The following is a 17,259-nucleotide window of genomic DNA, read 5'->3' as shown; positions in this document are numbered from 1 at the left end:
ATAAATCCCTAGTAGTGCACTTGCTGGATCTTAGGCTGGCTCTATTTTTAACTTTTTGTGGAGCCTCCATACTGTCTTCAGGGTGTCTGCACCAGTTTGCATTCCCACTATAATCTTGTTTGTCTTTTGATTTTCAGTCAAGCCTTGTCTTAGCTAGTATGCCTAGTTTTTTTTTTTTAATTGAATAATTGACCTTGTATGTGAAAAACTGTATCATTAGCTTGGGAATCTGTATGTTGCCGTTGTCTCCTGGAAATTTATTTTTGGTTCTGGAACGCAGCTAGAAATCCTAGATCACTTTCATCTCGTCAGTGATTGAGACTCACACATGTAATGTATAGTGTTCCAGGGTTGCGATGGAAAGCCCACTGGAAGGTGTGTTTACTGTGGCTCCTTCTCCTTGGAGGACCCTGAAATTTCTCTCCCTCTTTCTAAGCCCATGAGACAACAGATTGCTCTGCTGAGCTTCTAAGCCTCTCAGCTGCCACTTCCAGAACTGCCAGTTGCTGGAGAGAGAAGAGCAATGCCCTAGACTCAAAACCAGTTCGAACACCATGACCTACAAAACTCTATTACTGAATACTAAATGCAGAATAATACCTGAAATAAAATGGAATTCAGTAGGTAGTCAGAAGTGGTATCACTCTTGTACTGACTTTTAAGTGGAAAGCAAATTATTGTAAAGAAGTGTCTTATTACTATATAATCGTATAGTTGCATATAGACAATGGAGATACTTTATAAAACCTTATCTATAATCATAGAAATCATATCAAAATAGATGTTTTATGACATCTATTTTAGGTTTTAAAATATGAAATAATATAAAAATCCTCATGTGGTCATAGGTATCTTATATTCAAATACTACCTTCTATGTTATTTATCTCTTTTCCAGGGTGGTTATGATGCTGGTTTTCTATATCACTGTGAATTCCCCCTGTCTGACAAAAGTAGTGCTATCACAAAAAAGAAAGATGAACCTTTTGATTTTCGTCTTCTTGAAGATACAGAGGATAATCCCATCCAAACTATCACTTTCAGGTGAACTGAATTTCAGAAAGCCCTAAAAAAACCATATCCCATTTATGTCCATGTTGTTGTCCATCATGAATATTGTTCATTTCAAAATCTGTCCAAATGGAGGGGTACTCAAATGTTTTCTAGTTAAATACATTGAATGAATAAATAGAATCAAAGCTAATTCTAAAACTATAGTTCAAGTCCCTTTATGAAATATTCTGTCAGAATTTGTTTTTCACACAATTGGTTTGTAGGGATTTACTCAGGAGGATGTTACTGCATGGTCAAATAATGAAGGTTCAGTGTTGCAATGATTCTGGAGAAATCACAAATTGAATCAATAGTCCTTTAATAATTGAGAAGCATATATGCCAGTCATTCTTTTGAAGATCAAATATAATAGCTCCAAATTTCAAATTGGCTTTTCTTCCCCTTCTACCCTTTTGTATGAGTTTGCTAGAGCTGCCATAGTTCGTTAGGGCTTCAAAATATGAATGGGGGGATACAATGTAGCCCATAACATCTTTGTTATTCAAGTTTAGCTGTTTGTCAATTAATTTAAAATTAAACATTTTCAGATTAACATGAAGAACAATTTATGTTTCATAGTATTCACCAAGATATGATGTTTTGTGGAATGCAAAATGGAGCAATCCGAGTCTATATCCTAAATCAGGATAATCCTTCACTGATGAATATAGAGGACTACTGGCACTTCAATATCCATGACAATAATTATGGATGTATTAAAGGCATCTCTACCAGTTTTGATGACCGTTTCTTGGTGACTACTGGAGCAGATAGTAATATCTTTGTTTTTACCATTTTTTCTGAATTTGAGCTAAAGAAAGACATCAGAGCCAAAGTGCCATCTCCCAGGGTATGTAACTAATAACAATGATAAACAAATATTTTGAAATAGTGATGTCAAAATTACTCATTCTTTAAAAACTGAAAACTCTTTAGACACATTTACCTTATAGTCTAGTCTTGTTATTAGTATAATAATTTTGACTTTCTGGTGCCTCTATTATTAAATATTAAAGTTATTGAATTCCCCTATAACACTAAAGGTACAGAATTCCCCAAATTAAAAAGACTGGGTCATTTTTTCTATATCACTTTCTTGATTAAAATTTGTTTTCAAAATTTACAACCTTTTCATCTATTTTGCTTTTCATTCACTTATTAAAGGGGCCTATATGGGAAGTATACCATAATTTGTGTGTTTGAAAAGGGTTGTAAAACTATTAGTCTTTAGTATTAGAATATGACAACGTGGATCATGACCAAAGATTGAGTTAAATTATTCTATTCTTAGGCAGAATGTATTATTGGATTTGTAATGAAGATTGAGGGTTCAGATCCCCAAATTATATCCATTTGCCCTACCTCAAGACCTGAATTTTCTATTATCAAAGTAGTTCCTTTGGTAAAAAATCACTAATAACCATTAGAATTGCTCCTAAAAAAAAAAAAAAACAACAAAAAACGAAGAAGGAATAGTATTTAAAAGACCATAGTTGGGGCACCTGGGTGGCTCAGTCGTTAAGCATCTGCCTTCGGCTCAGGGCGTGATCCTGGAGTTCTGGGATCAAGCCCCACATCAGGCTCCTCCACTGGGAGCCTGCTTCTTCCTCTCCCACTCCCCGTGCCTGTGTTCTCTCTCTCGCTGGCTGTCTCTCTCTCTAATAAATAAATAAAATCTTTAAAAAAAAAAAACAACAATAGTTAAAACTCCTGTGAACACATTGATATTCCGTTTAATAGGTAGCCAACTTTAAAAGAAAATACAAAAAAGGTAGGGCAGATTTGAGCAGGTAAATTTTCATTTCTATTAATACAAGCAAAATTAGGAGAATGGACTGTTGTTTAAAGAGCTCCAGCTCAGGAAGAATTACAGAAGTGGAAAGTGTATGAACAAGTAAATCTTTTTCTTTCTACCTAGTGCCAGCTCTCTCTATGGAGATCTATATTGGACAGAAGAAATCCATTTCACATTTGTATAATAGCTTCCTTTTATTTATGAATTCCATCAGTATTTTTTATTTCACTGATATGGACTCTGCTTTTAGGAAGACAAAATCAGAAAGAACTGAATGGAGTACTCAGCTCTGCATAGGTCTAAGGTTCTTACTTTAGAATCCACTGGGAAGGCCTTAAAAGTACAGATGCCTGAGCCCCAGCCAGGAGCAATTAAATCAGAATATCTGAAAGGCCAAGGTATTGTATCAAAATACAAAAGATATTTTGTAAAATATCTTGCCCTCTTCCCCGATCTCAGCCCCCATGATTCTAAGGTGCAACCAAAATTGAGAACAATTGGTTTTCTGTATTTTGGCACAGTTGGTAGCAACTCTGTTTAACTCAAATTTATTGTAAACAGCTGAGGCCAAGAGATAGTTGGCTGGGTATCCTGGAGATCACACTGCTAATGGAAAACCAGGGGCTTGGCTCTGGGCAATAAAAGAATAAAAAAAATAAAATTCAGTCAAGTTATGTCCTAAGTGATTAATAGTAATTACAATGTATCAGCCATCAATATCTCTTATACCCGTCAAATCTTATGACTTCACTTTTGCTGAAGTTCTAAACTTTGGGGTACCTGGCTGGTTCAGTCAGTAGAGCATGCGACTCTTGATCCCCAGATTGTGAGTTTGAGCCCCACGTTGGGTGTAGAGATTACTTAATTAAAAACCTTAAAAAAAAAAAAAGCTCTAAACCTTACACAAAAATATGTAGATTTACATTTCATATGTATAAAGACTAGTACTGTAATAATATAATTTGGTTAAAAGAGAGTCCTTATTTCTTTTTCTATTATGCTATATTAGTTACTGTACAGTACATCATTAGTTTTTGGTGTAACGTTCCATGATTCATTGTTTGCATATAACACCCAGTGCTTCATGCAATATGCGCCCTCCTTAATACCCATTACTGGGCTAAGCCATCCCTCCACCCCCTCCCCTCTGAAACCCTGAGTTTGTTTCCGGAAGCCATAGTCTTTCATGGTTCATCTCCCCCTCTGATTTCCCCCCCTTCATTTTTCCCATCCTTCTCCTGGTGTCCTCCATGCTATTCCTTATGTTCCCCATGTAAGTGAAACCATAGGTAATTGTCTTTCTCTGCTTGACTTATTTCACTTAGCATAGTCCCCTCCAGTTCTGAGTCCTTATTTCTTCACAATGAATGACAACAAACCAGGGACCTATCTGTTATGAAAAAGAATAGAGAACAAACAAATTCAATTTTACTCAGGAACTGATTAGCTACCAACCTCAGACTTCCGTTTCTTTCACTGGATTATAACTCTCCTTCCTTAAATTTTATAGTATAGCACCTGAATAAACAAAGTGCTTTGAAGTGATTTACTTCATAGTTCCCTTAAACTAATTTCCTTTCTAAAAGAAGATTCATATTTCTGAGTTCATCTTTCTTTCTCAAGGAGGGGAACTATATTATTCTGTGCATGTCTCACTGTATGTCTTTTCTTTAATAAGGTCAAATGAAATGCGTAAAGTTTTAAAAAAATATTGTATGTCAACCTTAGTCAAATAAAAGAATTTTAATTTAAAAAATATATATTTTAATATTTTCCTGTATACACGTAAAGTATTTGGGGAGAATTATGCATATATTAAAGGGGATAAGCTAAAAAACAGAATTTTAAAACAAATGACCTAGAAATTTTGTGTGTATTCTTTGTTAATAACACATAATATTAACAATTTACATTTTGGAGGGGAATTATAGTGATATTAACATTTGGCATACACATTAGTTTTCAAGACTTTTTCTACCTACTTCTTTAAAGCAGAAACAAATAAGTTTAATCAATTGCAATTTTCCCCCATAGTTTTCCCTAGTTTATTTCTTGTGAAAATACTTTGCAGACTTATAATTATTAGAAATTGGTAGAGGGAAAAAACTCAGTTTACTTCATATCAGATATTTTAAGAGAAATATGCAATTTAAAAGGTTAACCATTTCTCCCCTTTCTACAGTTTGGAATTGAAACAGAGCCGATTCCAGAAGATATTGAAGATCCCAAAGCCTATAGGTATGGGAATTTTTGATAAATACTTACTAGCCCTGAGCTGTTGCAAAATGGCATTTTCTGGAAGTTGACCAAGCCAAAAGAATTTCCAAATTATTGAGTCCTCATTTCCTCTTTATGCCGTTTCTATATCTCATTATCCTTTTCAATTTCTGTTTTCAGTATTGAGAATGCTAGAAGAAAAAGAGAACATGACAAGTTAATGAAAGAAGTGGAAGAAATAAAGGCTGGGAAGAGAGAAAAACTCAAAGCTTTGAGGAATGAATTTTGGAAACTTCTAGAAATGAATCAAGGATTACCAAAGCATATGCAGTTTAAGCAAACAGTAAGCCTAAAATAAATTTGACTTTAATTTTTAACATACACAATTTTTTGGATCAAGACTATTTTGCTGATAAAGTAGGAATACTTAAAATCATCTTTAAGCTTCCCCTTATCTGGCCAGTGTGTTGGCAGCAGCTAAAATACTGTAGAATTTGACACCCAACTTGGTTTGGATACAAAAGAGCCTCCTTACATAACACGAAGTTTACTTCCAGATTTAGCTACCTCACTTTTTTTTGGTGGGGGGGATAAACAAAGTAAGATATAAATACAGGTTTGAATCTGGCTATCAAAACTTATTATACCCAGCCAAGATATCCAAACATTGTGTAGGTACACATATATTTTGATTCTCTGTGATTCTATTTCTATAATTCACCAGATCTATCGAAAAGACAGTAACTGATAGGTCCACAAAGTTTTTAAAAGATGACTTAGTATAGTTGAAGCTATGGGGACAACCAACAAATTGTTCAAGCTAATTTTGTATTAATTTTTTTTTCTTTTCTGACTTATTACAAAGCCCCATTTACCTGCTAGTGATTTTCTTTTCATTGTGTACTTCCTCCTAAGTGGAATTGCTGTCAAGAACCTAATCAAATAAAAAGCCAGAATTTATCATCCTGACTATACCTATAATTTTAAAGGCACCTAGCCAATTCCATATGAAAAATGCTCTGGTGAAATAATAATGGATAATTCATATTGGTTAAAAGACCAACCCAGAATGGTTAACAGATATTTATGCTATTTTACTAAGAAAAAGCTTGACATTTATGGAATATGGGTAACATAATTCAAAATAAAGAACACCTGAGGTGAGTTCTGCAGCTAAGCATTTTATATATATCATGACTTAAAACAGAAACACCCCTGCAAAGATTAATTACTACTTACAATTTAGTCTGAAGGTGGGCTCTGATATTTTTCTAAGAGTAAAGGAAAAATAAAATTATCCCCTAAGTATCCTTATGGGAAAAATGGCCCCCTTGGTGAAGGACATCCAGCTAGAACTTGGTAACCTCAAAAAGACACCAAAGACTTAGCTGTCTTTCCTGGGTGGGGTCACATGGGAAGGCATGCCACGAACATCTGTCCTGTGCCTAGCTGGTTATGTGCCAGTAGTTGCTCTGGGGTGGTGGAAGTGTTTTCTTGTTGTTGTTTTTTGTTTGTTTGTTTGTTTTTTAACTCTGTACACTCTCCAAATATTCTGTTATTCATTGGTTTTATTGTGGGAAAATCTTTTAATATATAACCTTATTTGCAGTATTATTAATTATTTCAGAGAACTTTTCTCCATATTTTGTAGAAATAAAATTGTAAGTAACTTTTTTCTAGAACAGAGAGAGTTTGTGATATTCGGAAGAGAATTATAATGCAAAATGAAATTGAGTACAAAACTTAATCTGTGTCTGTGTATGAAATAGGATTGATAATGTACATTGATAAAAATACCCATTTTGATGAACAAATCTACTTATTTGCAGGATTTTGATATAGATTCCAAAATTCGTGCTGAGATTGGCAGGAAAACAGCTTTTAAAATTCAACAAGTGGAAAAAGAATTAGCTTGGGAAAAAGAGAAACATCAACTTGGCCTCATGAAACTACAGAATAGGTAAGATCCATATTTCCTGCAAGTTAAGAGAACATATATATATGAATGATGTTGTTCACAGTGACTTAATCAAAGTAGTCTGGTAAGAGGTGTCCTAGAGTACCTACTAGCTCTTGAAATCTCAAGGAATCCTCTTGTCAATGCTACTGATATCTTCTTGAGCTTTCTGAGAAATTTAAATCTGGGCAATTTAACAATTAGATTTTTTGGAGCGCCGGGGTAAGCATCTGACTCTTGATTTCAGCTCAGGTCATGATCTCAGGGTCATGAGATCAAGCCCTGTGTTGGGCTCCATGCTGGGCATGGAGCCTGCTTGAGATTCTCTCTCTCTTTCTCTCTCTGCTCCTCACCTCCTGCTCTCTCTCTCGCACTCTCTCTCTTAAAAAAAAATTTTTTTTTCAACTCAACATCCAAAAAATGATTTAAAAATGGGCAGAAGACATGAACAGACATTTCTCCAAAGACAACATCCAGATGGCCAACGGACACATGAAAAGATGCTCAACATCTCTCATCAACAGGGAAATTCAAATAAAAAGTGTAATGGGGTATTACCTCATACCTGTCAGAATGGCTAAAATCGAAAACACAAGAAACAACAAGTGTTGGTGATGATGTGGAGAAAAATGAACCTTCATGCACTGTTGAGTATGCAAACTGATGCAGCCATTGTGGAAAGCAGAATGGCTGTTCCTCAAAAAGTTAAAGATAGTACTACCTCATGATCCAGTAATCATGCTACTGGATATTTACCCAAAAAATACAAAAACACTAATTCAGAGGGATACATGCACCCCTATGTTTATAGCAGCATTTTTTACAATAGCCAAATTATGGAAGCAGCTCAAGTGTCCATGGATAGATGAATGGATAAAGAAGATGTGGTATATGTATACAATGGAATATTCAGCAGTAAAGAATGAAATCTTGCCATTTGAAATGACATGGATGGACTAGAGAGTAATGCCAAGCAAAATAAGCAGAGGAAGACAAATACCATGATTTCACTTGTGGAATTTAAGAAACAAAACAAATAATCAAAGGGAAAAAACAGAGAGAGACAAACCAGGTAATAGACTCAGCTATAGCGAATGAACTGATGGTTACCAGAGAGGAGGTGGATGGAGGGATGGGTGAGACACGTGATGGGGATTAAGGAGTGCACTTGTTGTGTTGAGCACCAGATGATGTATGGGGTGTTGAAATCACTTACATTGTACACCTAAAACTAATAGAACACTGTATTAATTATATTGGCATTAAAATTTTAAAAAACAGTACAAAAAATTTTTTTAATTAAAAATCAGATTTTTTTATAAACCAAATTATGTAATAAACATTAATTTTCTGTTTTTGGCAAGTTATTTTATATCTAGTTAACACATGAGCATGTATATCTTTAAAAAATAAAAAACTAGAATCAAAAGACTTATAATGAAAGACCTCTTTCTGTCCAATCTCTCTTATGTACCAATAGGACTCCCCATGAGGAAATTGCTTTTTTTTTTTTTTTTTACCTTTTTGTGGTGTAATTTACATTCAGTAAAATGTGTAAATTTTAACTGAACAGCTTGATAAATTTTTACAGTTATATATCACATACATCCACTACCCAGATTAAGAACAGTTATAGCACTCCAAAAAGTTCCCTTGTGGCCCCCTCCCAGTAAATATAAACTCCCCAGAGATGAATGTTTATCCCATTAGTTTTATCTGTGAACTTCATCATACAAATTGAATGTTGCAGCATGAACTCTTTTATACTTGGCTTCTTTTACTTAGCATCCTACCTAAGATTATCTGTGTTGTTGCAGGTAACAGTACTTTATTCTTTTCATTGTTTTGTAATAGTCTTCTATGCTGATACCATGTTTTATTTATTCGTTCTACTGTTGATGGATATTTGAGTTGTTTCTATTTTTTGGCTATGATGAATAATGCTGCTATGACCATTCCTGTGCATGTTTTTTGGTGGACATAAGAACTTATTTGTTTGCTTTATAACCAGGAATGGAACTGCTGGGTTATATGCATGTTTGGCTTTACTAGACACTGCCAAACAGTTTTCCAGAAATGGTTCAGCCAATTTATACCATGACCATCAGTGTATGAGAATTCTAATTGATCCCCATTGTATTAGCTTCCTAAAGCTTCCATAACAAAATACAACAGACTGGTTGGCTTAAAATAACAGACAAAAGTTCTGGAAGCTGGAAGTTCAAAATCAAAGTATTGGTTGAGTTGGGGGTTGGGTTGTTTGTTTGTTTGTTTTTTTTTTTTTGAGGGGAGATATGTTTTTATTTATTTACGACCTATTGATTCAACAATTCTATGCATTACTTAGTACTCACCACAATAAGTGTAGTCGACATAGATTATTACCATCTTATTGTCTATATTCCCTGTGCTATACTTTTCATCTCCACGACTTCTTTATTTTGTAATTGAAAGTTTGTTAGGGGCACCTGGGTGGCTCAGTCGTTAAGCGTCTGCCTTCAGCTCAGGGTGTGATCCCAGAGTCCTGGGATTGAGCTCGCATCGGGCTCCCTGTTCTACTGGGAGCCTGCTTATTCCTCTCCCACTCCCCCTGCCTGTGTTCCCTCTCTTGCTGGCTGTCTCTCTCTCTCTGTCAAATAAATAAATAAAATCTTTAAAAAAAAAAGTTTGTTAATCTTCTTTTTTCTTTTTTAATATTTTGGGTTGCTTCCATATCTTGGCTATTATAAATAAAACTGCAATAAGCCTAGGGGTGCATATATCTTTTCAAATTAGTGTTTTTGTTTTCTTTGGGTAGATAGCCAGTACTGGAATTACTGGGTCATATGGTATTTCTATTGTTCATTTTTTGATGAACTTCCATACTGTTTTCCACAGTGGTTACACCAATTTATATTCCCACCAATAGTGTATGAAGGTTCCTTTCTTTCCCCCACATCCTCACGAACACTTGTTATTAATGCTAGCCATTCTGACAGGTATGGGGTGATTTTTCTTTGTGGTTTTGATTTGTATTTCCCTAGTGATTAGTGATGTTGAGCATCTTTTCATGTGTCTATTGGACATTCTGTGTGTATTCTTTGAGAAAATATCTATTCAGGTCCTCTGCCTTTTATTTATTTATTTATTTTTGAAGTAAGCTCTATGCCCAACTTGGGTCTTGAACTCATGACCCTGAGATCAGGAGTCACATGCTCTACCAACTGAGTCAGCCAGGTCCCCTATCCTTTGCCCACTTACAAACTGGATTTTTGGGGTTTTTCGGTGTTGTATAAATTCCTTATATATTTTGGATGTTAACTCCTTGTTGGATATATCATGTGCAGATGTCTTCTCTCATTCACTGGGTTGCCTTTATGTTTTGTTGATTGTTTCCTTTGCTGTGCAAAAGCTTTTTATTTTGATGTAGTCCTAACAGTTTATTTTTGCTTTTGTTTCCCTTACCCGAAGAGACCTATCCATAAATATGTTGCTAAGAATATAAGGGTGATATCCAAGAGATTACTACCTAAGTTTTCTTTTAGGAGTTTTATGGTTTTAGGTCTCACATTTAGGTCTGTAATCCATTTTGAGTTTATTTTTGTGTATGGTGTTAAAAAATGGTTTAGTTTTGGGGCTCCTGGGTGGCTCAGTCATTAAGTGTCTGCCTTCAGCTCAGGGTGTGATCCCAGAGTCCTGGGATCGAGCCCCACATCAGACTCCACCGCTGGGAGCCTGCTTCTTCCTCTCCCACTCCCCCTGCCTTCCTTCTCTCTCTGGCTGTGTCTCTCTCCGTCAAATAAATAAATAAAATCTTTAAAAAAAAAATGGTTTAGTTTCATTCTTTTACATGTAACTGTCCAGTTTTCCCCACACCATTTGTTGAACAGACTCTTTTTTCCCATGTGTATTCTTGTCTCCTTTGTTGTAGATTAATTGACCTTATAAGCATGGGTTTATTTCTGGGCTTTCCATTCTGTTCCATTGATCTATGTGTCTGTTTTTGTGCCAGTACCATACTGTTTTAATTACTACAGCTTTGTAGCATATCACGAAATCTGGGATTGTTCTATCTCCAGCTCTGTTGTTTTTCTTAACAAAGGTCTTTGTGGTTCTGTATAAAATTTAGGATTGCTTGTTCTGTGAAAAATGCTATTTATTAGTTTCTTCAGAGACCTGGGAAGGAGAATCTGCTTCATGACTCTCTGAGCTTCTGGTGTTTTGCCAATAATCTTTGGTATTCCTTCCTGTAGATGCATTATTCCAAATCTTCTGCCTTCAAGTGGTGTTCTGTGTTTTTTTTTTCCACTTAATCTCTCTCTCTCTGCATGTCCAAGTTCCCACTTTTTATAAGCACACCAGTAACATTGGATTAGGACCACTCTAATCTCATTTTAACTTGATTACCTCTATCAAGACCCTATTTCCAGATAAGGTCACACTCTGAGATACTGGGAGATTTCAAAGTATCTTTCTGAGTGGATACAATTCAACCCATAACACTCATGCTTGTCATCACTTGATATTGTCATTTCTTTAAATTTTAGCCATTCTATAGTAGTATCTCAGTGTGATTTAAATTAGCGTTTTCCTGATGAGTGGTGATTTTAGCCCCTTTTCTTATACTTATTGGTTATTTGTGTATTTTCTTTTCTTAGGCGTTCAAGTTCTTTGTTCATTTTTAAAATTGGGCTGTAAGAGTTATTCATATCTTCTAAATAGGAATCTTTTGTAGATATATGACACACGTATTTGTGATACATATATAAATGTGTGTGTGTGTGTGTGTGTGTGTGCGTGCGCATGCATGTAAAATATCTTCTAATCTGTGGCTTGCCTTTTCATTCTCTTAATGGTGTCTTTTTTTGAGCAGAAGTTTTTAACTTTAATAAAGTTCATTTTATCATTTTTCTTTTTATGGTTCATGCTTTTATGTTGTAGTTAAGGAACCCACGCCTGTTTCCAATTCATGAAATAATTCTGTTTTATTCTAGAAGCTCAATTTTTTAAAAAAAGATTTTATTTATTTATTTGACAGAGAGAGAGTGAGAGAACACAAGCAGGGGGAGCAGCAGATGGAGAGGGAGAAGCAGGCTCCCTCCTGAGCAGGGAGCCCAACAGGGGGCTCAATCCCAAGACCCTGAGATCACGACCTGAGTCAAAGGCAGATGCTTAACCCACTGAGCCACCTAGGTGCCCCTAGAAGCTCTATTGTTTTACCATTATCTGTATTGGCTTTTTGGGATGGTGTAAGATGGAGATCATGTGTCATTTGTTTCTAAATGGATATCGAATTGACTAAGTATCATTTGTTGAAAAGACCATCCTTTTCTCATTAGATTGTAGTGGTAGTTTTGTCATAAACAAAGTAGCAATACACACACACACACATAAGTGTGTGTGTAAATATGTAGGTGTTTGTATATATTCATTATATACACAATATATGTAAATGTAATTATATACGCATATATATTTATATATATATTTATATACATATATATATATGTATTTCTGAACCCTTCATACTATTCCATTGGCCTGTCTGTCTGTACTAGTATAACACTATTTTAATTATTCTTGATGTCTGATCTTGTAAATCCTCTGGCTTTGTTCTTCATCTTCAGTATTGCATAGGTCTTTTGCAACTTGTCAATTTTCATCAAAAAATCTGTTAAAATTTTGACTGGAATTACACTGAATCTATAGATCAACTTTGACATAATAGATTTTAAAAATAAATATTGAGTATTTTAATCCATAAATATGATGGATCTTAAAGAGAATCCACTTTTAATATCTCTTCTAGTGGTTATAACCATACATCTAAATAATGTATTTGTATGAATTTATTAATCATTATTTATTGATTTCCTAGTATCATAAGTAAGGATTTTGTTCACTTTAATGTGCTCCCGCTTTTCTCTATTTCCTGAACATATAAAATATAATAACTGCTTTAATGTGCTTGTGTGCTAGTTATATCATCTGTGTTTTCTGGGTCTATTTCTGTTAGTTGAAAATTTTTTCTTTATTTTGGGTTGTATTTTTCTGTTTCTTTGCCTGCCTGAAAAATTTTGATTGGATGCCAGACATTATGAATTTCATATTGTGGGTGCTGGGTATTTTTTTGTTACCTTTAAATATTCTTGAGTCTTATTTTGGGAGTCAGTTAAGTTCATTGGAAATAGTCTGAGTTTTTGAGGCTTGCTTTTAATCTGTGTTAGGCAGATTAAGTCAAGGCTGCCTTTAGTCTGGAGCTTATTTTTCCTCACTACTAAGATAAAAACCTTCTGAGTACTCTATCCCATGTCCTGTGTATTATGTGGCTTGTGTGAACACAATCTATCCCAACCTGTGTGAGGCCTGGGGATTATTCTGCCTGTTCTCTTCTGGTGATTCTTTCCCCAGCTTCAGGTAGACTCATCACATGCATGCAGTGATCAATAATCACCTGAAGCCTGGAAGAGAGATCTTCAGAGATCTCCTCCTATGCAGCAGTTTCCTCTCTGGTACTCTGGTCTGTGACTCATGGTACTTGTTACCTGATAGTAATACCTGAATATTTGAATCTGGAATTATATCTAGATGACTACCTGCCAAGAGATGAAAGTAGCTAAGAAGTTCTCAGGAAGAACCTTCAATATAATATATCCTATGTTTGGCTTTAATAAATATGCATACTATATTTGTGAATGTATATATATGGTACATATGAATCTTAAACTAATGAGGTTCATTGTCTCAGCCTGCCTACTTCTTTCATTTGTTTGAGTATATGGTTTTTGTACTCCGTTGGAGCAGGTGGTTTTTGGTGAGGCCAGGAGCCTCTGTTCCGAGGATCGAGCACACGTGCAGTTGCTATCTTTAGGACCTTGTATCTCCCCAGAAGCTGTCAGAACAGGGAATATGTACCCACCACTCTAGGACCCAATTTGCCCATCATCCCCCTTGTCAGGTGGAACCTCTTCCCCAATCTTCTTGCCTTCAAGTACTTGCTTCCTTAATTCCCTGCTTTCCCTCCCTGTCCAGGCTGCACCCTCCTCAACTTTGTGTCTTCACTAAACGTAGGGGAGGAAATAAGTTACCTTGCTATCTGATTGGAATGGGGGAGAGAATAAAATTGTACCACTGGGTACTACCAGTGTTTTCATCTCCACCAATCTAATAGATCAAATATGATAAATCTTGCTTGGATAATTTGCTTTTTTCTGATTATTGGTGAAGTTAAGCATTTCTTTTCATATGTTTGTAGTTCATTGATATTCTTCTGAGCATTTCTTTTCATACATTTATAGCTCATTTATATTTAATATTCTGAGAAAGAGTCCTTGTTCATTTTCCTTTGAGTTCTATTTTTCCCCTTAGTTTTATTCACTATTTCTGTAAGTATTTTTTAAAATTTTACATATTGGAAACATTTTCTTGTACTCTGCCATTTGCCTTAAACTTTGTTCATGTTTTTCTAACTATGCAGAAGTTTTAAATTTTGATGGGACCAAAGCTATCCATATTTTCCTTCATGTTTTCTGTGTTTTATGAAAAGACTAAAATTTACAACAAAACTCTAGCAGGCAAGAAGATAAGGAGAATAAGTTTTATAGTGATGAGAAAGATACTATGCTATAAGAGAAAAGGGAAAATTAGAAATAGCAAGCCATTTTAAAAGAAGAAATAGAGTTCAAAGGATTAGATTAAAAAATAGTAAGGCAGAAAACTAAGAACAATTGCTATATACATAAATAAGTTAAATTCTAAAATTAAAAGATTTGGGGAATAATCATGTACCAGGGCCAAAAAATAGCAATGATTACCATTAATTGATAAAGAACAAATTCGTGTGGGCTATAAAAGAAAAGTGAACTAGATGGTAATAACCCTGAGTTTAATATTTTTGTAGAGGCAAATGGGTAATATATGAGCTGTGTGTGTGTATATACATACACACACATGTATCTCTCCTATGAGATAATAGGTGGATTGTTTTGTCAGACTTTGATATGATCCACTTACCATCAAATTAGTCTGCCTGAAAGTTTTTCATTTTTCTGCATATTAGCAAAACAATGGCATTACACTGATACACTGATTAAAAATGGGTTACTAAGTGTTTTCATTAGGAAGAAAATTCTGCTCTTTAACTGAGTCCTATGCAACTTCTATCACATCACATTGGTTAATGCATTGTCAAATTTTGGATCTAGCACAATATAATATCATTTACAAGCATAGTGTGTTGTGGTCTTTCTTTTTTTTCATGTTTTCACTTTTTTTTTTTTTAATGATTTTTTATTATATTATGTTAGTCACCATACAGTACATCCCCGGTTTCCGATGTAAGGCTTGATGATTCATTACTTGCGTATAACACCCAGTGCACCATGCAATACGTGCCCTCCTTACTACCCATCACCGGTCTATCCCATTCCCCCACCCCCCTCCCCTCTGAGGCCCTCAGTTTGTTTCTCATAGTCCATAGTCTTTCATCTTTCATTCCCCCTTCTGATTACCCCCCCTTTCTTTATCCCTTTCTTCCCCTACCAATCATCCTAGTTCTTATGTTCCATAGATGAGAGAAATCATATGATAGTTGTCTTTCTCTGCTTGACTTATTTCACTTAGCATTATCTCCTCCAGTGCCGTCCATGTTGTAGCAAATGTTGAGAACTCGTTCTTTCTGATAGCTGAGTAATATTCCATTGTATATATGGACCACAACTTCTTAATCCAGTCATCTGTTGAAGGGCATCTCGGCTCCTTCCACGATTTAGCTATTGTGGACATTGCTGCTATGAACATTGGGGTGCATATGGCCCTTCTCTTCACTACGTCTGTATCTTTGGGGTAAACACCCAGTAGTGCAATGGCTGGATCATAGGGTAGCTCAATTTTTAACTTTTTAAGGGACCTCCACACTGTTTTCCAGAGTGGCTGTACCAACTTGCATTCCCACCAACAATGTAGGAGGGATCCCCTTTCTCCACATCCTCTCCAACAATTGTTGTTTCTTGCCTTGTCTATTTTTGCCATTCTAACTGGCGTAAGGTGGTATCTCAGTGTGGTTTTGATTTGAATTTCCTTGATGGCTAATGATTTTGAACATTTTTTCATGTGTCTGTTAGCCATTTGTATGTCTTCATTGGAAAAGTGTCTGTTCATATCTTCTGCCCATTTTTTGATTTGTTTATTTGTTTCTCGTGTATTGAGTTTGAGAAGTTCTTTGTAGATCTTGGATACCAGTCCTTTATCTGTAGTGTCATTTGCAAATATATTCTCCCATTCCGTGGGCTGCCTCTTAGTTTTTCTGACTGTTTCCTTGGCTGTGCAGAAACTTTTAATCTTGATGAAGTCCCATAAATTCATTTTATCTTTTGTTTCTCTTGCCTTTGGGGATGTGTCATGAAAAAGGTTGCTTTGGCCGATGTCGTAGAGGTTGCTGCCTATGTTCTCCTCTAGAATTTTGATGGATTCCTGTCTCACATCGAGGTCTTTCATCCATTTGGAGTTTATTTTTGTGTATGGTGTGAGAGAGTGGTCAAGTTTCATTCTTTTGCATGTAGCTGTCCAATTTTCCCAGCACCATTTATTGAAGAGACTGTCTTTTTCCCACCGGATGTTTTTTCCTGCTTTATCAAATATTAGTTGCCCAAAGAGCCGAGGGTCCATTTCTGGGCTCTCTATTCTGTTCCATTGGTCTATGTGTCTGTTTTTGTGCCAGTACCATGCTGTCTTTGTGATCACAGCTTTGTAGTACAGCTCGAAATCCGGCATTGTGATGCCCCCAGCTTTGTTTTTCCTTTTCAACAGTTCCTTGGAGATTCGGGGCCTTTTCTGTTTCCATACAAATTTAAGGACTATTTGTTCCAGTTCTTTGAAAAATGTCCTCGGTATTTTGATCGGGATAGCATTGAAAGTGTAGATTGCTCTGGGTAGCATGGACATTTTAACTATGTTAATTCTTCCAATCCATGAGCATGGAATATCTTTCCATCTTTTTATGTCTTCCTCAATGTCTTTCAAGAGTGATTTATAGTTTCTAGAATATAGGTCCTTTACGTCTCTGGTTAAGTTAATTCCAAGGTAACGTATGGTTTTTGGTGCTATTGTAAATGGGATGGATTCCCTAATTTCTCTTTCTTCGGTCTCGTTATTCGTGTATAGAAATGCAACTGATTTCTGAGCATTGATTTTGTATCCCGCCACGTTACTGAATTGCTCTATAACTTCTAATAGTTTGGGAGTGGCTTCTTTTGGGTTTT

General features: G+C 35.5%; 1 protein-coding gene across 1 annotated transcript in view; it reads left to right on the top strand.

Moving 5' to 3' along the window:
• Nucleotides 1-17,259, top strand: part of CFAP44 (cilia and flagella associated protein 44) — a 142,974-nt gene that overhangs the window by 69,475 nt on the left and 56,240 nt on the right. Inside the window, exons 17-21 of the mRNA XM_008706583.2 lie at nt 898-1,043; nt 1,632-1,902; nt 5,030-5,085; nt 5,245-5,407; nt 6,894-7,024. Of these exons, the coding sequence (XP_008704805.2) occupies nt 898-1,043; nt 1,632-1,902; nt 5,030-5,085; nt 5,245-5,407; nt 6,894-7,024 (767 nt within the window). The remainder of the gene's footprint in view (nt 1-897; nt 1,044-1,631; nt 1,903-5,029; nt 5,086-5,244; nt 5,408-6,893; nt 7,025-17,259) is intronic.

Source organism: Ursus maritimus, unplaced genomic scaffold (assembly GCF_017311325.1).
Source record: "Ursus maritimus isolate PB19 unplaced genomic scaffold, ASM1731132v1 scaffold_4, whole genome shotgun sequence".
Taxonomy (NCBI): domain Eukaryota; kingdom Metazoa; phylum Chordata; class Mammalia; order Carnivora; family Ursidae; genus Ursus; species Ursus maritimus.
This window is presented reverse-complemented; position numbering and strand designations above follow the sequence as displayed.